Here is a 25,289-nt window from a genome sequence, read left to right on the forward strand (position 1 = left end):
GCTGGCACCTTCAAGCAGGGGCCGTCTCTGTCTGCTGCTGCAAGGACTTTAACGGCCGGTAGTGGCCCGTCAGGTGGGAGAGGGGCTTGGGCAAACTGTCTCCTGATGGCCTCATCCCCCTTCAGAAGCCTGGAGGTGGCACTCCTTTGGGCCCCCCCTGTCTGTGCGGGGAAGGCCTGGCCCAAGCTGAGGAGTATTTGTGGAGTAAGCCAAGGAGGGCCTTGTTTCTAGGTGACTTTCTGGCCACCTGCCCACGCACCCCTTGGCCACCCCTGGGAGCCTGGGCGGGTCTCACTCCGGACGCCCCTCCGCCTCCCAGGCCCTCAAGGGCTCAACCGCTACCTGACCCTGCCCGGAAGAGCTCGGGGTCCTGAAGGAGGGAGCCATGAAGGGAACGTCTGCAGGGACCCCTTCTGGCCCAGCAGCGCCTGAGGGACGTAAGGAGGGCCCACAGCTCCGAGGCGGGAGAGCCAGTCAGCCCCCAGGGACTGACAGCCTAGGTGCCCCCTAGCTGAGTTGCCCCCTTTTAGAAAAACAGGACGGGGTCTGGGCCCCCGGGGACCCCTGGGCACCGACCGGGAGGCAGGGAAGCTGGGCGAGCTGTGGCCTCCCGTCCTCCCCCCATGGATGGCTCTGAGGCTGAACCCGCCATCCAGCCGCTGCAAAAGCGTGCGAGGGGGGTGGCCCGCGCGGCGCCCCCTGCCCCGGGGGCCCAGGACCCCGCGACCCGCCCAGCTCGGATTGAGGGTCTCTGGCTGCGGAGGGCCCGCTGGCGGCACGGGACGCGGTTCCCGGGGTGCGGGGCTCGCTGCCCAGGATCCGCTAACAGCCGGGTCGGGGGGCTCTCGCGCGGGGTGCGGGGGGCTCTCCGCCGTCCCCGCCCTCCCGCAGGCGCTCCGAGCGCCCCTCGGGAACCGAGTTCCGGTCCCTCCCGCCCACTCGGGCCGGCGAGGGCGCGGGAGGCGGGAACCGAGCCCGTGACGCGGCCGAGCGGCCCCGGACGCGCCGCATAAATAGCGGTGGCAGCGGCTCCACGCCCGGCCGCCGTGAGCTTCCCGCCTCCGTGTCCCCGAGGCCGCGCCACGCGGTGAGAGCCCCCTGCCCTACCCTACTCGACCCGACTCGACGGACGCGCGGCCCCGCCGACATCCCCGGACCCGCTGACGCCCCAGGACCTGCAGATCCCCCGGGCCCCGCCGCTCAAGGTACCGCGCCCCCGGGGACCCCGGCGGGAGGCGGACCCCCTTTCTCCGCCGTCCCCTCTCCGGAGCGCCCGCCTGCGGGTGGACCTTCCCTGGGGCCGGCGCGGCGCCCCTGCCCCTTGCCCGGGCTCTCGGTCCTCGGCACCTCGGCTCCTGGCCGCGCTTCCCGCACCCGCAGGGGCGGGGGTCCGAGCCTCCGCCCGACGTGAGCCCTGGGGACCCAGACCGGCCTCCCCGCGCCGTCCCCCACCGCCCGCCTTCCCTTGCAGATGCCCAGAGGCTGCGCCCTCCTGCTCGCCTCGCTGCTCCTCGCCGCGGCCCTTTCAGCCACCCTGGGGCTCGGGTCGCCGGTAAGTGCAGGCTGGGGAGCAAACGCTCCCCAAGCGGGTCCCCTTCTCTGCAAAGGGGGGCAACCGCATCAGAACCAGACTCGGGGGAGGGTGGATGCCTTGTGCCATCAATTCTGCCTGCAGGCGGGCGGGGGTGGGGGGGTCCCTGCCGCGGGGAGCTGCGCAGGGAGGGGCCCGGGTCCTGCGAGCAGACCAGCGGGGGCTGGGCGAGGGCGGCGGTTTCGCCCAGAGGCTCCCTCGGATCCTCCCGGCATCTCGCCTCTCCCAGTGTGTAAACAGCCCCTGGCTATCGATCACTAAACATGGGCACTGCTGTACTTGAGGTTAGCGCCTCGGACGAGTGAGAAGCAAATCTCATTCCATTCAGCTCAGTAGAGCGGCAGTACACCGTGTGCGAGCCGGTGTCATCAACAGGTGTTCTCAGCATCGCTTAAAAGCGCGTGGGTGCACTAAGAGTCTGTGGTCTGCGGCGCTAAAGGAAGTATTTGATAAAGCAAGTAGTCCTATTTTCATGTCAAATATAGCTTATCTGCAAATCTGGAATTTCTTGCAGCTTCCAAAAGTACATGCATTATTCTAAGTCCTGTATCATGCCTGGAAGGTCTGAGTGAATTTCACTTAATGTCTTTCTAGTTTCATTTAAAGCTCTTGCTTTAACAGTTTGCGTCTCTTGGCTTAGTATATGAAAGAGTAACTAAAGTGTGTTTGTAATTTAAGTTCTGTGATTATTTGAAGTAAATAACTTCACAGGCTGCCATGGTGGGTTATACAAGCAGAAGCGGCCTTTGGGGCTTCTTTGAGCCAGCGCAGCCGGTACCAGGCAGGATTCTTGCCATCTGACCTCCTTTCTCCCATTTAAGGTGAAGGAAAAGAGAGGCTGGACCCTGAACAGTGCTGGCTACCTTCTTGGACCACGTAAGTGATGCAGGTGCACGGCCTCTCGACACCGAACCGGCTCTTCTAGTGCTGGCTGTAGCGCTTGTGCACGTCCTGCTGCTTCTGAAATATGGGGGTAGCCAGTCATCATTCTGATACCTTGATATTCCAGTTTGAGTCTGATAAAGGGAAACAGGGGAGTCTTCCACGAGACTTTGAGGCAGGATGGTGTCTCTGTAGGTTTAACTGCTTCTCGGAAAGGCAGCCCCCCGGATGTCCCAATTCTCAGCCTCCTCCCCATTTGCCCCCCCCCCCAGCCTTGGGGCACCTCGCTCTTACTTGAACCCTGACCCGTCCTGCAGCCTGCAGCTTGGCAAACCCTTAGGGCCCTCTCCTGCCTTCTCTGCACCCTTCCCCCTTTTTACCCCCGTTCCTCGGCCTGGCCAGTCTCAACTGCTCGGCACATTGGCCCAGGCCTGATACCTCCGGAAGCCTCTCCTTCCTCTGGCTCTCCTGCCCTGCACCCCATGGGATTCCTAGCCTCATACTTTGATCAGGCTTTCCCAGGTGACCGTCTTGGAAGGCAGACATCCCTTGGGGCTCTGTTCTGGGCCCTCTCTTGGGTCCCTCTGTATCTCCCTAAACGTTCCCATCCACTCCTTGGCTTCACAGAGCACCCCCAGGTCAACTGACCCCAACCTTATCTCCGTCTTCCGTGAGCCTAAGCCTGGGATAGGAATTCACAGGTGACCTAGAGAAGCCAAAACATGCTCGCCCCAAAACTAAATGCAGAAGGTCCTCTTCCTGCTCCAGATCTGTCCCTGGAGCCGTCCTGCAGGGTGACTGATACTTGGTGTCTTGTCCTTGATGTGACATCGTCTGGACTCAGTGGGAGTAATTTGATTGCATTCATGATGCAGAGAATCCAGTGAGCCTAGGGTAGCTGGGGCCTTCAGAGACCCCCTGTTCGACTGCTGCATTTACAGGGAAGCACACCGAGCCCGGGGCTCAGTGACCAGCTCGCTGCCATGGAATCCCTAAGTGGGCGCAGGAGGCGGCAGGCAATGGGGGAGTGGGTGTGTGCAGACAGGCCACGCCTCCAGCGCTAAAGGGGACAGCTCTGGGGACAGCTCTGGGCACTGCAGGCTACGGCCACTGCGGCCTCCCCTCGCCCACCCAGCCCCCACTCCCTGCTCTCTTCACGTCCTCTGTCTGCAGTGGCACCTTCAGATTTTAATTGTTCTAAAGGAGGGGGCGCGGGGAGACCTTTCACTTCCCATCCAACCTCCTACCTACTCGTAGCTTTCAAATTTGCAGGCATGGTTGATTTGGGGACAGCCATCAACCTTAAAAAAAAAAATCCTCCTCTATTTATTTCCTGCTTTCCTGCTGGAAAAGAGGCAAAGAACTCATATATAGCTCATATCCCAATCCTTCCAGAGTCGTCGGGAAGAATGGTCCCCATTTAAACTACCCCCGGGGAGCTATTTTTAGTTCTTAATCTCCAAGTTTAAGTACAGACTCTTCTCCCACTGCAGGTGGTTGTTTATCTGATCACCTGGAGGGTGCCTGAGAGCCGGGCTTTGAGAAACACAGGCACAGAAATGACAAAAACTAATTGGGGCCACAGGCAGGACCTGCTGGGCATCTTTAGTCTCAGATCAAACGCAGCAGCCGGTCCCCACGTGGTCTTGTCACTTCGCCAGCAGGAGGGAAAGACTGATTTAAAAGGCACGAGTTTTCCTGAACCCTTTGCAGCCCTGAGTTCTTCCCCTCAGAAAGCACCTCGTCTCTGTGTGCTACTGGCCCGAAAGAAAGAAGGAGCCCTTCAACAGAAATACTTGTCCGTGTGACTCTGGCATACTGAAAATGTATTTATCAAGAAGATTTAGGGAATTCCCTGGTGGTGCAGTGGTTAGGACTCAGCGCTTTCACTGCTGGGGCCCGGGTTCGATCCCTGGTCGGGGAACTAAGATCCCACAAGCTTTGTGGCGTGGCCAAAAAATCCTGTTAGAAAACAAACCGTTTTTCACTCTCAAGTTGGATCACCAGAAGCTGTCCGTCTAGACTAACTGTTTGTCAGAATTCTTTGCAACGTCACACTGTGCTCCTGACTTCTGTTGTCAGGTCAGCATAGAAAATGGCAACATAAAAATGCTGAAGACAGTTTGAGCCTGACTGCACCCAGTGGCCTTTGGAAGCGCCGGGTTACTTATCATTCCTCCACATTTAATGCCAAGACCTCTGTCTCTGGAAAAATGAATTCTCTTTCTTTTGTCTGGGCTTGGAGATGGTACAGTCCACCAGGCCAGGTAGCCAGAGACCGAGAGCCAGACCTTCTCCCTTAGCCCGGAGAGGGCCCCGATCAGGCCCTTCTCTTCATTCCAGGGCACTTGGTGGAGAGCCCTCATTCTTTCTTTCCAATACTTTTTTTTTTTTTTTTTTTTTGCCCGTGCCGCTCAGCACGTGGGATCTTAATTTCCCGACCAGGGATCGAACCTGGGCCCCTGCAGTGGAAGCGTGGAGTCCTAACCCCTGGACCGCCAGGGAACTGCAATTACCATTCCCCCATGTCACTCCACCCAGAGTGTGCGCCCGTGTGCACACACACACACACACACACACTCAACCTCCCTCCTTCCCTCCCCCCCCCCTCCTGCTCCTTCTCTCTGTCTCTGTCTGTATTTCTCTCCCCGGCTTCTGTCCATCTCCCACACAGCAGCCAGTGATCTTTGAGAAATAGAATTCTGATTACATCAGAACTGTAAATCCTGTGGTTCCCCCCCCTCGACCCCGTTTTCAGGGACGCAGGACTCCAACCCCTGTCCTCTGCCTGGGAGGCACCCAGCTCAAACTCCAGCCCCCCTGGGGCCCCCTTGGCACTCCCCTCTCCCTGCACCAGGTCTGCGCCCCTGGGGCCGGTGCCCTCTGCTGGCCACGTGCTGCCCCCTCTTGACTGGAGGCTCCCCTCTTGTTCCGTGGGGCCCCAGCACCTGGAGAAGAGCTGTACCCTGGCCCTGGCACGAGTTCCTCCCTCAGGTTCCACGGAGAACAACCCCCTCTTCCATGGCTTCCCTGCCTTGGCTTTGTTTTTACAGTCCGTTGTGTCACGCGTCAGCTATAAGCAGCCATGTGTCCTTTCATTAGAGTGACAGCACTCAGGTGCTCTCCTCTGATTTGCAAACAGATGCCATTGACAACCACGGACCATTTCACGACAAGCATGGCTTCACTGGCAAGCGGGAACTCGAGCCTGAAGACGAAGCCAGGCCAGGTGAGAGGACTTTAATCTCAGGGCCCGCAGGGCAGTGGGGGGTATGGGGCTCCTGCCACCGCTGACCCACAGCCGGGGCCTGAGCTTGGCCCGGCCCCATCCGTCAGCCGCCAGAAATAGGAGCAGCAAACCTGAGGGTAAGCTCCAGGGGCAGCCACAGGGGGCTCAGGGCCTCCACCGCGCTGAGCCAGGCTCTGAGAGGGAGGGAGGGACATGCCGGTGATGCCCCCACGTGCCCAGGTCTAAGACAGGCACCAAGGTCGTCAACGCTGATCCCCTCTGGTTTCTAGGAAGCGTTGACAGGCAGCTGTTGGAGAACAATGTCGTGCGCACGATAATCGAGTTTCTGACTTTCTTGCAGCTCAGAGGTATGTGAAATATTACCAACATAAAATCCCACCTCTTAGAAGCCTGTGCACATAAAAAAACCTGTCAAGAAAGGCTTCCACAGCCTTCTCCTGGGAAGGAAGCGCGCTCCCCCTACACACCGACAGTCACGCTGGTGGGTGGGGTTACAGGCGGGGGCATGGGAACCAGCTGCAAAGGGGCCTGGTTCATTCGCTCTGCTGGACCCACATTTCTTGACATGGTAACAGCGGCTGTACCTTCCGGGGCCTAGTTAGTACACACAGTCAGGCTCTCCGTTGACCCCCTTAAACCGTATCTTGGGAGCGTGGCGAGAGAACGGAGCCCGCGGCCTGGATCGCCCTTTCACCCTGCGCAGCCTCCAGCGGGGCTGGCTGCATTTGACCCCGACAGCTCTCCATCCCGGGGTCTAGTACAGCCGACGGGGCCTTTCTGTGAAGCATTCAGCCCCAGCACTTCCGTGCCTCAGGGCTGTCATTCATGCCGCTGCGAGGGTCAAAACTGCCCCTGTGGAAGGGGCCCAGAGTTCACCCCAGGGAGGTGGCCTGGGGACACAGTGCGACATGGGCCACTTTGATGCTCCAAGGGAGACCTTGGGTGGTCAGGTTCTGCACATCACAGTTTTGTTGTCGAGTTGGAAGAGCGAAGACTATTCTTGGGTTCTGTTTTGATCCATTTGCTCTCAGGCTCCACTGCCTTAGCTGAGGGACTTCAGGTGGGCGTGGGGAGGGGGGAAGGAGTGGGGGGAGGAAACTTAAGGCCTGTGGCTTTTCCTTAGAACCATTCATGGGCAGGGGGGCTGTGGGAGAAGAACTTAGAAACCTCAGAACCAAGCAACCGATCCCCTCTGTTTGAGCCCAGGGCAGCCTTTGGGGAAATCTCTGCTGGAGAAAATCTGCTGGTGACTTTTCCAGCGAGGGGCAGATGGACTCTTCCAGGTGTTTTGTTTGTTTGTTTTGTTTTGGATGTTGTAACATGGAACTTCTTTCATTAGGAGACATCGATTTTTATTGCCCAAACAGGAATTACACTTTTTTAAAGTCTGACCGTTTCAAATGCATACTAAGTACGAGAGTCAAATGTGACATGTGCCTGATTCTGGGTTTGCTGCCATGAGCATCTCTGCAGAGGACGAGCACTTGAGCTTTGCCCTCAGTGTGGCCCTCCCCTCTGCAGACGCCGGGGCCCTGGAGCGCCGGCCCGGTCTCCCCGTAGCAGTGTCCTCAGGAGACGTGGAGCAGTCCTAGGAAGCTCCTGGGGCGGGTTCGGCTCTTCCTTGTCATTCGAAGTCAAGCTCGAAGACGATGATAATCATACGGCAACGAATGCAGCGTCAACCACCCCTGTCCTCTCCGCCCTGATGCTGTGTCCTTATCATTTAAGATTTTTTCCCTTTGGTCGTAATTTTGAGTGGCAAATAAAAAAGCAGCAACAGCTTGTGATTATCATTTTCTTCCACACGTCTGTCTTGTTGCCGCTGCCACCAGTGTGTCTTTAAAAGATGATGCTTGATTATAATCACACGTAATAGAGAAAAGTTTTACACCCACATTCTACCATCCAGAGCGTCTCTGAGACACTTTCTCTTGTCACTCACGTCCAGGGAACATAAAGTTATCTTACGCTGAGTCAAACGTAATTATGAAGGTAAGTCTGTTTCTGAGACAAACAAAACCACAAAACAGACAGAACCCCTGGCCTCATGGAGCTGATATTTTAGGGAGACGGGAACCAAAAAGCCTAAAGAAACCCTAAACATGATAGATGAGAGAATTGTCTGGTGCTCGTGAAGGTGAAAAGTGACAACGAGAAGCAGCCACAGTGCCGGGGCCACGGGTGAAGTGGGGATTAGCACGCACAGCGTTAAAGTCCGTGTGGCCGAGTTAGAAAGTAACTATCGTGAAAACCATAACTATTTTATGTGCTAAGTCAACGATGAGTTAAAGGCAGCGTGTGGGGACAGTAATAGCAGAGATGGGGTGATCTTTGGAGCAGAAATAAAAAGATCATGCAGAAGATCCAAAAAGAAAACAGGCAAGGATGAGAAGCCAGACATTAAGTTAAATGATGGCCCGTAGGCTCTTTCGCACGAACCAGAGCAGATCTGATGCGGAAGTGGAAGGGATCTTTCCGTGCTCTCTCCCCCAGCAGTGCCTCTCACCCCTGGGGGCCCAGTGGCCCACAGACCACTGCAGTCAGAGTCTGGGCACCCGCCGTGTTTTCGTGCTCCCCCAGGTGATTGCAATACGCAGCCAAGAGTGAGACTCGCCCCCTAAAGACCGGCTTCCGGGAAGAAGTAGACACTGTGGTTAGTTACCCAAGCCCTGCTGGTAGGGCCCCAGCCCCCGCTTCCTCTCCCTGCTCCCTCTCTCATGACACGTGACACTCACTGGCAGCCACTTTCCCTCCTCCCACCAGCCATGCTTCCCTCCTCTGCACGTGCCATGGGCAGACCCGGCTGGTCCAGTCCCGGCTCAGGGTTCGGGAACACCCATGGGGTCCCGCGGGCCCCGGGCCTGTCCTTCACGCCCTACCCCTCGCCATCCTCGGTTCTCCTCTTCCACGTTGCTTTAAATCGCCCAGACTTGGGTGGGCCGCAGGATCCCTGGAGGCCTTGTCAGAAGCCGGGTGGCCAGCCCCGCCCAGCGTGCTGATCCAGGAGGACAAGGTGCGCAGAATCCGCACTCCTGACAAGCACCCCACTGATGCCACCGCTGCTGGTCAGGGACCACACCTCATGTACTCGCTCCAGCCCGCAGCCGGCAGCCTGTCCTGCCTGCTCTCCCTCTGGCCTTGCCTCCTTCCTTCCGGCGGCCATGGACACACCTGTCCCCACCCCAGCCTGCTCTAGTAGCCTCCTATGCCCTAAGCTCCAGACCCCCACCAACTGCAGCTCCTGGCCCAGCCTCGCTCACCTAAAACCTCTGCACACATCCCTCCGGGTGCCCGGTAAACTCCTCCACGTCCCACAGGATCCCACTCCGCAGTGACCTTCTCGAGGACGCCTTCCCGCTCACCCTCCCCCGCAGGGCTGTGCGCAGGCCCAGTGTGTGCGGTGCGTGCTCACCGCTCTCATTCTGTCTGCGGCTGTGTCTCCTCACCACGCTGCAACTCCCTCAAGAAACAAACCGTGCTGGTGGGACAGAGGTTCGCCTGGGCCTCTCCCTGCGTTCCAGCACGGCACCTGGCGGGCAGGAGAGCTTTACGACACACGTCTCAGGAGTAGAGGTAGGAACTGCCAAGGCAGCCCTGCCTCAGCGCAGAGGCGTGCGCTCCAGAATCGGGCTCTGCAATCTCACCCGCCTCAGCCCCCACCTCCTCCAAGCTTCTTCCTCCTTCTCGGAATAACTGGCGTGGGAGAGGTGGTCGCAGCTACAGGTGAGGGGCGGGGAGCGGTGGTGGTGCCGTTTGCTGGCCAACAAAGTGGTGGATGAGGTGGCCATTCTCAGAGATGCTGCAGAAGAGACCCTTTACTTCCAGAGACAACGTGGTAGGAGCTGTCTACGGCCGTACCAGATAAATCAGTTGCCAACCATGGCGGTATTTTCAAGGAAAAGGGTCCACCGGCCACCGGAGGAAGTGAAGAGTTTACAGACAGTCCTGAGAACCACCCAGGTGACCAGCTGAGAGGTGGAAGAGGAGAGCGCTGGGGTGATTTACCTTGAGGAGGGGGCTGTATCCATTCCATGAGGTGCAGTCATAACAGCTGATGGCCTCGCTCTAGGGCCGAGGGCAGGGGCCCGCCCCCGCCGTCTGCCCAGAACCACGCTACGTGGTCATACTCAGTGCGGGCGAGGTGGCTGAGTGGGCCCCCAGGCTGAGGAAGAGAGAGCCTAACTCTCGGGAGGTCCTTCCAGGAGGGAGGGGAAAGTGATGGTTAAGAGGAGAGGAGAGAGGTACTGGGAGGCTGCGGAGGTCCGAGGGCGGGGCGGTGAAGTCTTAGGAAGACAAAAAGAATCACTGCTGATTACTTTCTCAGATACAACCCACAACTTTTGTTTTTAATACATTGCAAAAGAGAGAAAGAGAGAGAGAGATTCTAGCGGTCCATTTTAAAGTCTGGATTTTACCCTATTTTACCCAAGGTAAAAACGAAGAAGGCTCTGGAAAACAGAAAGCTTGACCACCTCTGATCTTAGTTTAAAAAAAAATGTTTGCTGACTTCCACTTTCAGGAGTAGGTATACTTTTCTCTTATCCTCTTGTCAGTACAATGAAAAGTCCTGGACATTATATATGAAACAAGCACAAGGAGACTCAAAGTCAAGAAGAAGGCAGACCAGCCAGGGAACTCGGGACCGAAGGATGACATGGTGGGGAGACCCTGGGTTTTCTTCTTGCCTCCTCAACAGGGTAAAGAGGTCGATTCTCTCCAAACTGATACACAGGCTTAACACAATTCCCATCAAGAAGGAGCATGAAAAGACAAAATAGGGACTGGGAGAAAATATTTGCAAATCATATATGCCATCAAGGACTCTTATCTAAAACATATAAAGAACCCTCAAAACTGAACAAAAACAAAAAATCGAGTTAAAATGGGCAAAATACATGAACAGACACTTCACTGAAGAGGTTACAGAGATGAAAAAAAGCTCAAGAAGAGATGTTCAACATTATTAGTCATTTGGGGGATGCACATTAAAAACACAATAAAGTATCACTAAATACCTATCAGAATGGCTAAAATAAAAGACAGTGACAGCACCAAATGCTGGTAAGGATGCAGAGACACTGGATGACTCATACATTGCTGCTGAGAATGTAAATGACGAAGCCACTCTGGAAAACAGCCTGGCAGTTTCTTTAAAAATCAAACACGCAACTACTGTCCAACCCAGCAACTGCACTCCTGAGCATTTATCCCAACCAAATGGAAACTTATCATTACACAAGAACCTGCACACAAATGTTCATAGTGGTTTATTCATAATAGGCAAAAACTGGAAACAGCTCAGATGTCCTTCAATGGATTAAACTCTGGTCATCCACACCATGTACCTACTACTCAGCAATAAAAAGTAACAGATTATTAAGATACACAACAACCTGGGTGAATCTCCAGAGAATTCTTCCAAGTGAAAAAAAATCCTAAAATGTTACAAACTGTATGACTCCATTTATGTAGCATTCTTTTTTAAAATGAAAAAAATATATATATTTATTTATTTATTTGGCTGCGCCAGGTCTTCAAGTTGCAGCATGTGGGCTCTTCGTTGCTGCGTGCAGGATCTTTTAGTTGTGGCATGCATGTGGGATCCAGTTCCCTGACCAGGGATGGAACCTGGGCCCCCTGCATTGGGAGCGCGGAGTCTTACCCCTGGACCGCCAGGGAAGTCCCTCTATATCATTCTTGAAATGACAAAAGTAAAGAAATGGAGAACAGGCTAGCAGCTGCCAAGGGTTTGGGAGGGGGTGGGAAAAGAAGAGAGATGGTGGGTAAAAGAGGGACTTGAGGGATCCTTGACGGGACAGAGTTCTGCGTCTTGACTGTATCAATGTCACTATCCTGGCTGTGATATTGTACTAAAGTTTTGCCAGGATGTTACCACCAGGGGAAACTAGATAAAGGGTACACAGCATCTCTCTGTATTGTTTCTTACAATTGCATATAAATCTACAATGATCTCAAAATGAAATGTTTAATTTTTTTAAAAGCTATTAAAAATATTTTTTAAGGCCCCCGTATGTTCACCGGTGAATTCTACCAAACATGTAAGGAAAAATTTATTCCAATTCTTTACAATGTCTTCCAGGACACAGAAGCAGAGGGACTACTTCCTAACTCACTCTATGAGGGCAACATCACCCTAATACTAAGACCAGACAAAGAAACTACATGAAAATTACAGACCAATATCTCTTATGGACATAAATGCCAAAATTCTCAACAAAATATTAGCAAATCAAATCCAACAATGTATAAAAAGAATTATACACCACAACTAAGTGGGATTTAACCTAAGTAAGCAAGTCTGGTTCAACATTCAAAAGTCAATTAATGTAACCCATCACATCAACAGGCTAAAGAAGAAAAATCACAGGAGCATATCAGTAGATGCAGAAAAAGCACGTGACAATATCCAACATCCATAGGTGATAAAACCCTTCAGCAAACTATGAATAGATAAAGAATATCTACAACTGATAAAGAATATCTACAAAAAAACTAAAGCTTACATCATATTTAATGGTGAGAAACTAGAAACTTTCCCACTGAGATCAGGAACAAGGCAAGGATGTCCCCTCTCATCACTGCTTTTCAACATGATACTGGAAGTTCTAGCTAATGTGAGAAGACAAGGAAATCAAAATTATACAGTCTGAGAAGGAAGAAATAAAACTTTCTTTGTTCACAGATGACATGATTGTCTATGTTAAAAATCTGAAAATCAGCCCAAAACCTCCTGGAATGAGAAAGCAATTATAGCAAGGTTGCAGGATACAAGGTTAATATATAAAAGTCAATCACTTTCCTGTACAACACTAGCGAACAAGTGGAATTTGAAATTAAAAACACAATACCATTTATGTTAAAATCCTTAGGTATAAATCTAACAAAATATGTACAAGATCTATATGAGGAAAACTACAGGGACTTCCCTGGTGGCGCAGTGGTTAAGAATCTGCCTCTCAATGCAGGGGGCACAGGTTCGAGCCCTGGTCTGGAAAGACCCCACTTGCTGCAGAGCAACTAAGCCCGTGAGCCACAACTGCTGAAGCCTGTGCACCTAGAGCCTGTGCTCTGCAACAAGAGAAGCCACCACAATGAGAAGCCTGCACACTGCAGCGAAGAGTAGCCCCCACTGGCTGCAACTAGAGAAAGCCCACGTGCAGCAAGGAAGACCCAACGCAGCCAAAAATAAATAAATTTATTTAAAAAACTCTACAAACTCTGATGAAAGAAATCAGAGAAGAACTAAATAATTGAAGAGATATTCCATGTTCATGGAGAGGAAGACTCAGTATTTCCAAGGTGTCAGTTCTTCACAACTTGATCTATAGAATCAACACAATCCCAATCAAAATCTCAGCAAGTTATTTTGTAAATGTCAAAAAACTGATTCTAAAGTGATATGGAGAGGCAAAAGACCCAGAATAGCCAACACAATATTGAAGGAGAAGAACAAAGTTTGACTGACACTATCCAACTTCAAGACTTACTATAAAGCTACAGTAATCAGGACAGTGTGGTCTTGGTGGAAAAATGAACAAATAGGTCAGTGGAACAGAATAGAGAGCCCAGAAGCATACCCACGTAAATATGGTCAACTGACCTTTGGCAAAGGAGCAAAGGTAATACAATAGAGGAAAGAATGTCTTTTCAGCAAATGGTGCCAGAACAACTGGACATCCACATGCAGAAAAATGAATCTAGATATAGACCTTATACTCTTCATAAAAATTAACTCAAAGTGGATCACAGACGTAAATGTAAAATGCAAAACTCCTAGAAGATAAAATTGTGATCTATAAAAGAAATGACTGGTGAGCTGGACTTCATTAAAATTAAAAACTGTTCTGCAAAAGTCACTGTTGAGAGAATGAGAAGATAAGCCACAGACTCGGAGAAAATATTTACAAAAGACACATCTGATTAAGGACTATTATCCAAAATATACAGAGAACTCTTAAAACTCAACAGTGAGAAAATGAACAGCCCAGTTACAAAGGGGCTAAAGACCTGGACAGATACCTCACTAAAGAAAATACACAGGTGGTAAGTAAGCACATGAAAAGATACTTTAGATCTTTTGTCCTTAGGAAATTGCAAATTAAAACAACAACGAGATACAGCCACACACCTATCAAAATGGCCAAAATCCAAAACACTGACACCACCCAATGCTCACTTCTGCCCACCTGGGCCCATGACCTTCATAAAGAGAGCTTAACCTGCAGAATGAGCTGTGTCTTTCCCCTCCAGTTGTCCTTATCCTTTCCTCAAACTGCTGTTCTCTTAGATTCTCTAACTTCTCCCATCATTTTTATCTTGGATGAAAATTCCACCTTCAATTCCTTAAACAAGTATATTTACTTCTTACAATAATTTGTCTATTGTGGTTTTAAAAGCTGCACCCCACTGAAACTAGACAATCCCTGGCAGAATTTCAGGTATTGGTGCAGGGTTTTATAAAAGGGATAAAGGTCTTCAGAGCCAAGATGAGGGTTACAAGTAGGTTTCTGCTGATATATTGCAGCCAATAGAAGCTTGTCTCTTAAGGATGGTTTGCTTGCTCCCACATTTTCTGTGTTGTGTACAAGCTTGTGGTTAACTGACAGGAAAGAAGATTTTCAGCCTGTGCGACATAAATATATATTTGGTCTCTGCCCCCGACACAGAGTTCCTAAAACTCCTGTAATTTCCTGAATGATAGGGGTGGTAGGAGCATCTACACAGAGCACCTGAATTCCTTGGAATATCCTAGGTGATAGGGATGTCGTTTGTTCCAGGGAGGTGACTCTTGGTGGGCTCCTGGATAGCTTCAGAATGGGAGCTGGTCTCCAGAAAGACCAAACCATTATTAGAAGCTTGTAATTTGCAGCCACGTCCCCATCCCCCAGGGAGGGGAGAGGAGCCGAAGACTGAGTCAATCTGCATGATGAAGCCTCAGTAAAAATCCTTAGACTACAGGGTGTGGAGAGCTTCCAGGTTGGTGAGCACATCCATGTGCCAGGAAGGTGGTGCACTCCAGCTCCAGGGGACAGAAACTCCTGTGCTTAGCACCCTTCTGGACCTCGCCCTATGTACCTTTTCATCTGTTCATTTACACCCTTGATAATAAACCAGTAATAGTAAGTAAAGAGTTTTCCTGAGTTCTGTGAGCTGTTATAACAAATTATCTAACCTGGGAGGGGTCATGGGAGCTTCAGGTTTGTAGTGAAGTCAGACAGAAGTGGGGGTAACCTGGGACCCACTATGTGTGATTGGTGTCTGCAGTGGGGGAAGTCTTGTGGGACTGAGGCCTTAACCCTGTGGAATCTGAATTCAATTCAATTCAATTACAGGACACCTGAGAGTTGTTTGGTGTTGGAAAAAATAAAAAACACCACGCATTTGGTGTCAGAAGTGTGAGTAGAGAAATAGTTCTCTTTTAGTGTGTGTCATTTTTGTTTAAATGACTTTTTCTCAGATTCTTGAAAAGACAAGACATAAGCTAAACTGCATTTCTGGAAAAACAAAAACCCAGCAGATAATCTAACCTAATTACAAAGGTGGCCCATGTCATTTAGTACACAGAAGGTAGAAAGATGACAAGGTGGTTAAATTTGCACAGCCACACCCAGAAATAAGGACATACTATTTTTATTTTTATATGGTTTTAAAATAGCATTACTTCTCTCTCAGAAGCAAAAAGATGTGCTTTTATGTTTTTTTAGTCATCCTATGTAACTTTAACTCTGGGCATTAGGGTGGCTTTATTCACAACTCTACTTTGGCTTTTACTTCTCATACTGAATTTTCTACAAGTTGTACTGACTTAATAAATTCTCTCCATTGAGAATCCCTGCAGGGGTCATGCCTTTCCAGATGCCCTTTCCCTAACTTTCAGGCTTCAGCTCAGTGTACCTGGCCACAGCCTGAGTATCCTCAGGCAGCACCAAAGGTCCCTTAGCTCACAGGAGCCCAGGTTCCAGGCGGACTCCCCTGAAATGCTGGGGTCATTGCCCTAAGGATTGCTGCTCACCTTCCTGGCTGATCAGGGCTGTCTCCGGCCTCTGCAGGGGGCTATACCTAGTTACAGGGTCTTTCTAGGCAGCTCTTTGCCTCAAAGTAGTTCTGGAGGACACTGTTCCCTTCCCCTCCCTCCACACCTGCACTGTGCAGCTCCTGGGCACTTAAAATGTGCCTGATGCAAATTGGAATGTGCTAGAAGTATAAAATACACACTGGATTTCAAATATTTGGTACATACAAAGAATGTGAAATATCTCAATCATTTTTATCTTGATTATATGTTGAAATGATAGTGTTTGGGATATATGGGGTTAAGTAAAAGATTATTAAACTAATCTCACCTGTTCCTTTTTACTTTTTTCATATATGGCTACTAGAAAATTGTAAATTATATGTGGGTGGCAGATATTGCAGTTGGCAGCACCGCCAAGAGGGACATGGAAAGGAGGGCAGCCCTCCCAAAAGGAGTCACAGAGCCCCCCATTTCCAAGTCCCCTTCCAGCCCCCAAGGGTGAAGTGGGCTAGGTGGGCTCCTCGCAGCGTCCCCTCCCTGCTCTGTCCCGAGACGTTGATGGGACTGAAAGCACGCAGAGCGACAGGGAGCACTGCTCATAGAGAACTCCGCCGTCCTACAATACCTGTCTCTACCTCGGGCTTTCTGCCACAGAATCCAGATCCCAAGGGGTCACAAAGGCGTTGAAACAGAGAAGAATTAAGCATTTCTTTTCCCCCCTTTGGTTCCCCATCAGAGCTAGGCTGTTCCAAACACAACTCTAGAAATCATCAGCTTACTCCTCGGCTCCTGGCTTACTGATGTGCCTAGTGGCCAGGCCCTATGACCCCACTTCTTTCAGTGGTGTGTTTGTAAATGAGGTTTCTAAACATTCTCCAAGGGGCCAATACTATTAATGAACACAGAAACATAACAAATATATTTTTCAGATATTAAGTTAATTACAACAATGGAAGACATGTCAAATTTTTATTCCTCTTTGCTTTTACAATAGAACCAAAAGAGAGTCAACTTAATAACTTATCTTACCTGCTGATTTCTGCAAACTAGTTACTTTACAAACAATAATAATATTATAACAATAATTATGGAGAAGTTAATTGGATAATAGAGATTTTCCACAATTTAAATGGAAACACATAAGAAACTAGATAATTTTCAGTCCCACAACTCAAAATGCTACTGACCAAACCCACCCTGCTGTCTGCATTTCACTGCGGCCCTAGAGGAGACTGGTAATTCCTGTGACTCTGGGGAAACATCTACACTCAGAAATTCTCCAAGGTATTCAGTAGCTCTCTACAGATTTTAAGTTGTATCTTAGCAGCCTATCTGGAGAATTTGTTTCTAAACAATTTAGGGGAAAATCATTATGGCTTTTTATGCAGAGAACCCGCCAGAGGAAGAAATTCCCGAGAGAGGGTGAAGTCAATAGGAATGGACTTTTACTTCTCTCCAGGGCCTGCTTCCACCCTCCATTACTCAATGTTAGTGCAGACAATTCTCCCGGGATCACAGGAACACAGGCTCTCTCCTCTGGTCCAGACAACAGCAGTTATGTCATGCACCTCCTCAAAAATGGAGGGAGGGTTTTAATCGCCAAATCCCTCAGAGACTCTGAGTAACCCCTTGAGGCCCTGATGCAGAGGGAAAGCTTGATTTTAATGATGAAGCTGTTGGTGCAGACCTGGCCTCATGGTCCTTAAAGCAACTTTTCTAAATGAGTTTTCTTTCAGAATATGGAGACAAAATCTACATGCATGCACATTTCACCACGTTGTACTTGACTCAGTTTTCAACCCTTTGGATTTAAACTCAGTATGGAGAATCTGCGACAAGCATCTCCCGAATTCCTCTAAGATCATCTGCTGTGCCAAGCACTCAGAGCAGCACTCCTTCTCGGCCTCTTCGCCCTGAGCCAGCAGGCAGGCACACGTGGCTTCCACCACCTCCCAGGAGATGCATGAGGATGACTGCCTGTCAGAAGCAGACCAGTTAAAGGCCACGTTCAATCACTCCACTGTTTTTAAATACCTTTCATATTCAAGGAGACATGTTTGTCAAAGCATTGTAAAGAATGTCACCGGTAAAAATCTAATGTTGTCTTCCTAATACTGGAAACTATATTACCTGTCATGATAGAAAGGACTGCTTTTAGAAGAATAATACAGAGGTCAGGTGAATCTGTCAGCTCCTAGACATCCTTCTCACGGCAGATCCTAAATTTTCTCAAACTGAGATCCACTAATGAGCCCGGAGACCTGGGCTGCAGTATCAAGCCCATGGGCTGGGCAGCGGTCGAAGCAGCAGGAATCTTAGCTAAGACAAGCCATGCAGCCTTGCTCTGAGCTCTGTGCACAAGTCTGCCTGGGGAAAGCGGCAGTAGGACAGCTACCCTGGGCGCTGGCCCCTCCTCCCAGGGGCACTTGCGCTACAGACGCACAATGGCTCTGAGGACTCGCCTCCTAGGGGGCGCGCTGTCAGCAAGGCCTTGCCTCTGAACGCCCCCTGGATCCCTGAAGAGGTTCTGTTGTACGGGACCAGCCACTCTCCCCACTGGGCTCAAGGGGCAACTGTGGCTTAGCTAGATATTTGCCCAAGTCATGTTCAAACTGAAAAAATTTAGGAAAACTATAAAGTATTAAAAAGTGTTGGATTATGAAAATATAGATGTTGGGATTGGTTAAAATCTCTCTGTAAAGGCAATACACAATGACTTTTGTTGAAGATGAAAGAACAGGGCTGCCCTCGGGTCAAGAGTCTTAACATTTTGAGACCAGACTCCAACGCATGGAGCCCCTATCACATTCCATCGGACTCACAACATCCCCATGTCAGGCAATGTTTTCACATATAATTTCACAGAAGATGCAGCCATGTTTCAGTACATTTTTACCAATGACGACCTCTGCAGGTCACAGTGATGAGTATTTCTGATGTCTCTAACCAAATAAGCATGAACTTGGCTTTTCTACATGTTATCAATTAATTAATGATATCTAGTAGTTTATCACGACATGACCCATCCCAGAGAACTCAAAGAAACTTTTTTAAATGGATGAATCTAGTCCAAGATATAATAAAATTATTACTCAACCTTTGAGACCTTCTAGGAGTATAATATGACCTCAAAATAATTAAATGGGAAGATATCCAACTAAAGTGGACTCCATAATCACTTTAGTAAGGAATACAGCACACACCGAGAACATCTCTCTGCCGTCACTTCCTATGGTAAAGAGTGGTTCGGGTATTTGCTGCCTAGAGATCATGCCCTTGCCTCCTGAGGTCCTGTAGGGACCTTCTGCTCTTGTCCAAAACCAGGGGTAACTCAGATGGTCAGGACAAAAAGGTCGAGCTCAGAGGACAAATAGGAGCAAGCGGATTAGACAGCAGGCGCCCCTCTGAGGTAACAGTGTGTGATCTAGGGTTGGTCAAGACAGAGAAAGAAACTGGCGTCCTCCTTCCCCATCCCTTGTCCCCCACCTACAGACAAACACGCTTTCTTTCCAGTGTGTAAACTGTTCTAACTCTCCTCTCAAATTTTCTTTTTTTTTTTGGCCGCGTTGCACGGCTTATGGGGGGATCTTAGTTCCCCGACCAGGGATTGAAACTGGGCCCTGGCAGTGAAAGCGCGGAGTTCTAACCACTGGACTGCCGGGGAATTTCCAACTCTCCTCTCAAATTAACCTTGAATTCGCCTATTAGGAAGGTTAGTTCAGAGTACCTACCTATCTTTTCTGAATTGTGGTAGTCCTGAAAATTTAGTTGTTGACAAATGATGGCCGCCTTCAAAACCTCCAATTTCCATATAGTTTGGCATGTTCATTAGTGGTTTTCGTCCTGGGCTTTCCTCATAATTTTTGCAACCGATGCAGTTGCAAATAGAAGAACACATAATTTTGGCCTGGTAATGTAAAATGCTTCAATAAAATTAGGTTGTCCTACCATTCATCAAAAACCAACAAATTCTACTTGGATCTTAAATAACTGTTTATATCTGTGTGTGCACACACGTATGTAATCTGCAATTTTCATACCAAAAAAAAAGGCAGAAGTGAAGAGGGGCAGGTGACTGTGATGTGAAGAGGGGTGGGGAGGGGCCCCTGAGGGCCGCTGGGCGGGTGCGGGTGTGAGCCCCGAGCAGAGAGTGGCGTCTCTCCCTCGTCCAGCGGAGCACAGCGACGGCGCCATCGGACCCTTGCTCTGACCGAAGGCTGCCTCAGCCGGTTATAGCACCCCAGCCCCACCGCCCTTCTCCTTCAGCACCGCGGGTGTCGTGCTGGCTCTGCTGTTGCAGAGAACGTGCGAGTGGGCAGAACCTGAAGCCCACCCGAGGCCGGGCCTGCGGTGGGCATTCCAGGGGGAGGCCCTTCCTGCTTCCTTGTGGGTGGACTTTGTTTCTTGTCACACGGTTGCATGACACTCAGGGCTGGGGACCAACCCCTTGCTCAGGCCCGGCCTGGGGGCAGTCAGAAGGCTGGCCCTGTGACACTCTGGTTTCCAGTTTCCTCTTAGTTTCAGCCCCTGGGGGTTTCCCTCTGTCCTTTCCAGCTCAGACATGCGTCTAATGGGGTGTGTTTTATTCTGCATCTCTGGGTGTTTTGAATAGGAGGTTTTTCGAGATTGCTAGTCTGTTGTAACGCCAGACACTACAGGACATGTGCACTTTGCGTGGGCCACTGCCCGGCAGAGGAAAGCGGGCTGACACACTGTGTCTCGGCAGCCAGACGAGCTGCTTGGGAGCTGCCCGCTCGAAGCACCCAGGTGATTGCTCACCTGAGGACAAGGCTGCCCCCAGTACCGCACCCAGAGCGTCTCCGCCCTGTTCGTCAAGGAAGAGGCCCCCCCCCCCGGGAGCCGCCAGACGCTGGCCACTGAGGGTAGCGCCAGCATCGGATCAGCAGCTGCAGGGGGGCAAGGCCCTGGCCCTGGGCACCCTCTGCTGGACACTCAGGGCGGGCTCGGGGGAGACAACATGCTCCCAAAGGAGGCCTGAGCTCATTTACTTGATTTGTAAGGCGTAATTCACATTTGAGAAATTAAGGTAGATTGATGGGTGCCCTTCTAGAAGCCCTGGAAGGAAGAAATTAAATTATATTTCTCCCTTTAAATTGAAGATTTTTTAACCACATAGTTACTTAGGCCATATATTTACCCGGTTTTTAAAAATAATACTTAGGAATTGCTGACTGACCTCATAGCATTCACAGTAGTTCTTAAGGCAGCCTGACCTCTTGCAATTACATCCTTTGTTGTGTCGAGGCTTAACGTCTCCCAGTTTTCCTTTCCCAATTTTTGGTTGGAAAGCTTCCGGATTTCTATCAAGACATGCCTAAGACAGAAAATGCAAAACTCCATCAAGATATATTTTATTATTTAAAAATAATGTTCAGCGCAAGGTACCTGGCTTACCCGTCACTGGATCTGGCTGTTACTTTAGGACGAGCCACGACGAGCAGCGTGCCTCATCTCCTCACATCGCTGAGGAAGTGCATCACCCCCCCCATTTCATTTTAATTCACTTGAACACTTAAAGGTAGAAAATTTATGGACAGTAAAGATGTGATGAAAATCACTGTGTCCATGTGGACATATTTCCTTCCTGCAACTCTTGTACTTTTGTTCCTGAGATAGTTGGGATCACGGTACTCTGATACCAGCTCACGTTTGTTAAATGTGTACTGTGTTCCACTTTCTGTGTGATTTATACGCGTTCTCTCATTTAATCCTCACAGCAACCCTGTGGAGGAAACACTACCACTGTTCTTGCTGTCTGACGGATGAAGAAACTGAGGCACCAAGAGGTCAGATGACAGTGACCACGTGATGGAATCCGGTTCCAGTCCCTGTGCTCACGTCCCGCCCCGGGTCTCACCACCAGGTGCCTTTCTCATACATCACGCTCAGCTTTTTATCGTGCTTTGTTTGTTTGACTCTTCTACCTGTCTGCTACCTATCTAGACCATTTTCAATGACAAGGTGAGGCCGTGCTCTTTATAAAGCTGTGCTGGAGCAACGCGGAAGGCGCAGCGGCAGCCCCCGTCCTCCCTCTCCCCTCACAGGTGAGCAGCGGGGATCCGGCCAGCACCAGAGCCCTGGCGGTCCCCATCGCTGCAGAAGGGCCTTTGCAGGGAGGCTGCTTTGTTTGTGTGCTTTTACTTTTTACTGACGCACGAGGGACGGTGGACTGTCATGAATCTGAGCCTGTGTGAGCCCCGTGCGACCCCCACTCAGGCCAGGTCAGAGGACAGTCCAGCCCCTCCCATGCCGAGGTCCCTCAGGACTCCTCCCCATCAACACACCCCCGAGGGAACCTCTATTCTGACTGGGATTGCTTTAATTTTGCCTGTTCTGGAGCTTCATCTAAGTGGAACCATTTGGTGTGTATTCTTTTCCATCTGGCTTCTTTCATCAGCACCGTGTGAGATTCTCCAGGCTGTGGCACGGAGCTGTGGGTCTTTGTTTTTCATTGATGTGTGTCACCCGTTAGACGATACACCTCGACAGATCTATCCATTCTACCACTGAACACATGGCTTGCTTCCAGTTTGGGGCTATTATGAATAAAACTGCTGTGAACATTTTTGTACAAGCCTCTGGTAGACATGTACACTCATTTCTAGGGGCTCTATTTTTAGGAATGAACTGCTGGGTCACAGCACATACAAAGGTTTAGTTTTAATAACTATTGCCAACAATTTTCCAAAGTGCTGGTACCAATTTACATTCCTACCAGCAATGCATGAGAATTCCACCACTTTTTAAATAGAACTTTTTATACTTTTAATTGCAGACAGTATCCTTTACCCCTGAAGAGAAGGCTACTATACTGAAGCTTAGATGCACCATAATTTTCTTCTGTCCTGTGGATCTGCCTGTATCAAAATTGATATTTTCAACTGATTTATCTATAATTCAAGAGGCAAGTTAAAGTATTTTAGAAAAAATAATCAGACCAACCATGGCACAGTACGAGAGCCTCAAGTCTGCAGGGGATGGCCCTCAGTTTCCCTGGGTAAGTGAGAGGGCACCAAGACATGGCCCGAGCAGGTGGGCTGTGTGCTCCCTTCTCTGGTGATCTTTTGTGCCCACGGGAAGGGATGAAAACTGCCCCTCCTGCATTTAGCCTTTAGCAGGTGGCCTGCGGGGCTCTCCAAGGTGCTGTCTGCCCCTAGATTCTCGCTTCACCGGGAAGCCAAGGAGAATAAAAATCAGCCTAAGTAACGATGGTCGAGAGCTTTCACCCAGCTTTCTTCACACAGTGGACCATCTCTGCCTTCTCAGACTACACTCTCTGAACTCAGGCTTATCTGCTGCATAACACAATCCAAATTTCTAAACCCCAAATCAAGACAACGTGGAGGAGGACACTCTACGGAGGCTGAGAAGGAGAGAAATGTGGACGCGGGCCGTGTGGCTGGGCCTTCGGGCAGCAGCGGGCGGGCGCCGGGGCTTCACCTCCAAGGCCGATCCTCAGGGAAGCCGCCGGGTCACGGCCGAGCTGATCGAGCACCTGGAGCGGCTAGCGCTTGTGGACTTCAGCAGCCAGGAGGCCGTGGCACGGCTGGAGAAAGCCATCGCCTTCGCCGACCGGCTCCGCGCCGTGGACACGGACGGGGTGGAGCCCAAGGAGTCAGCTCTGGAGGACAGGTGTCTGTACTTGAGATCCGACAATGTGGTAGAAGGCAACTGTGCTGAAGAACTACTACAAAACTCCCATCGAGGTGTGGAGGAGTATTTTGTGGCTCCCCCAGGTAATATCTCTTGGCCAAAGCTGGATGAAAAAGAGCCCTTCTCACACCACTGAGTAGCTATTCTGGGAAGGGGTGCCCTCTAAAAACGTGGAAGTGCAATGACTATTTTGTTATGAACACTAATGTTCCCACTTCCTTCAGTCACCTGAAAAAAGTGATGGTTAGGTATCTTTTAGTAACTCTTTTGAAGACAGAATTGGGAAAGATCTAGCCAAAATAAGGCAAAGAGTCCCTGATGCCAACGGAAGTAGAAGGTATTGCCAGTTTCCAAGGAAATGGATCAAGTGTACTCACATTCACAGGCTGTTCTGTATGGAAGACTTTAACCCCTCCCCAAAAGACTGTCTACTGAACTGCACTTAAGTGAATTTCTCTATTTATGTAACTGTTAGACATTGCATCTGATCACTATGTGACAACCTGAGTCGTCCTTTTCAGTTGCTGCTTCCATTGACTTGAGCAGCCTTTTATCTTTACTGAACACGCTTAAATTTGTTCTTGGGTACCCACTTTGTTCCAAGCAGAGGGCTGACTTTCTGCTAAGGTTAGGAGGCAGCTTTGGGAGGTGATGCATATGTTTATGGCCTTCATGGTTGTGATTTCATGTGTGTATACTTAACCCCAAACTCACTGAGTTGTATACATAAAATGTCCAGCTTTTTACAGGTCAACTGTATTTCAATAAAGTGGTTTAAAAAAAAAGAAAAAAAGACAACGTGGATACTTCCATGCTCTTAAACCAGACCCTTCTGGGACCCTGCTGCCCCCCCTGAAGTCCTCCCATGCTGGTGGATAATAAAGGTCCTTCTCCAGCTGCCACTCTCACAACAGCCCCTGGTCATGGTTGGTACCGCCACCTTCAGGCATAGAGTCTTATTTAATGTATACTCTTCAACACTTTGGGTTTTCCCAATACTGAAATTAGAAATCTGAAGAGATCGTTTTGTGACTATCCCCGGTATGTTTAAATGCTTTCAGAATGTGTGTATTTAATGGAAATTTGTTACCTTAATGGCCTTAAACCGTTCCATTTCATGATGTAAATTGTTGCAACAATTATTACAATTGCAGTTGTTGCAGAAGTCCCCGTTTGCAAAGCAATCACAGTACCTGTGAATAAAACAACACAGTGTGTCAAAGGCACCGCTGCCAGTAGTTGAAAACAAGCGTGCACACACCTACAGGGAGCTGGCCAGCACGCCGAGTCAACACAACTCTTAGTTACATGATTCTCCTCTTTATGTGAAAACTAGATCCACTGGGATGATGCTCTCCAGTGACCAACAGGAGGGAGAGACGTGTTAAAAATCAGTGGTTTCATAAAATAGGCGTGTGCGGAATAAACCATTTCCTGGACAATGTCCGCTGGCGTCCATTGTCTCCTGCCCCTAATGCCCGCCGCCCTTCTCCCAGGAACACCGTAAGCTGGTGAGCAAAGAGCCACTTTCCCATCAACCATCCCAACCCGGCTGAAAGCGAGTTCACCTCTCGGCCAGACCTCGCCTATGAGCAAAAAACGAAGGGACCTAGAGGTGGACCCTGGCCCAGGCTTTGTGTCAATTTCATTCCACGTCAGTGGTGGAGAAAGGAGGCATGACTGGGTCGGAAACACGGGTGTGACACGACTGCTGTCACACTGTGATAACACACGCCGACCACGAACAGAGTCCACAGGACAGCGTGCTGAGTAGACCCCGTCCGAGCACCTGCCCCTGGGATCCTGGAGTCAGACGGGCAGTGCCCGGCAGCTCAAGGGCGGGCAGTGCCGAGCAC

General features: G+C 50.2%; 2 protein-coding genes and 1 pseudogene across 5 annotated transcripts in view; 2 read left to right on the forward strand and 1 right to left on the reverse strand.

Moving 5' to 3' along the window:
- Positions 1-998: 998 nt before the first annotated feature.
- GAL (galanin and GMAP prepropeptide) lies at positions 999-8,074 on the forward strand. Its single transcript, XM_082477678.1, has 6 exons — positions 999-1,205; positions 1,472-1,552; positions 2,413-2,467; positions 5,616-5,702; positions 5,993-6,070; positions 7,245-8,074. Exons 2-6 carry the CDS (start codon positions 1,472-1,474, stop codon positions 7,313-7,315), a joined length of 372 nt encoding a protein of 123 aa, XP_082333804.1. The 5' UTR covers positions 999-1,205; the 3' UTR covers positions 7,316-8,074.
- A 2,505-nt stretch (positions 8,075-10,579) lies between these two features.
- Positions 10,580-25,289, reverse strand: part of TESMIN (testis expressed metallothionein like protein) — a 48,172-nt gene continuing 33,462 nt past the window's right edge. For all 3 annotated transcript variants that reach the window (XM_082477653.1, XM_082477655.1, XM_082477654.1), the window contains 4 exons: positions 24,524-24,626; positions 20,957-21,094; positions 19,491-19,666; positions 10,580-17,736 (listed from right to left, as the gene is read on the reverse strand). In XM_082477653.1, coding sequence (XP_082333779.1) covers positions 17,529-17,736; positions 19,491-19,666; positions 20,957-21,094; positions 24,524-24,626 — 625 coding nt within the window. In that variant the 3' untranslated portion in view covers positions 10,580-17,528. The remainder of the gene's footprint in view (positions 17,737-19,490; positions 19,667-20,956; positions 21,095-24,523; positions 24,627-25,289) is intronic.
- Positions 23,120-24,500, forward strand: LOC309668188 (glutamyl-tRNA(Gln) amidotransferase subunit C, mitochondrial pseudogene; annotated as a pseudogene). The gene has a single exon. The product of its transcript is annotated as a glutamyl-tRNA(Gln) amidotransferase subunit C, mitochondrial pseudogene (transcript).

The sequence above is a fragment of the Balaenoptera physalus genome (assembly GCF_965194825.1).
Source record: "Balaenoptera physalus genome assembly, chromosome: 10".
Lineage (NCBI taxonomy): Eukaryota > Metazoa > Chordata > Mammalia > Artiodactyla > Balaenopteridae > Balaenoptera > Balaenoptera physalus.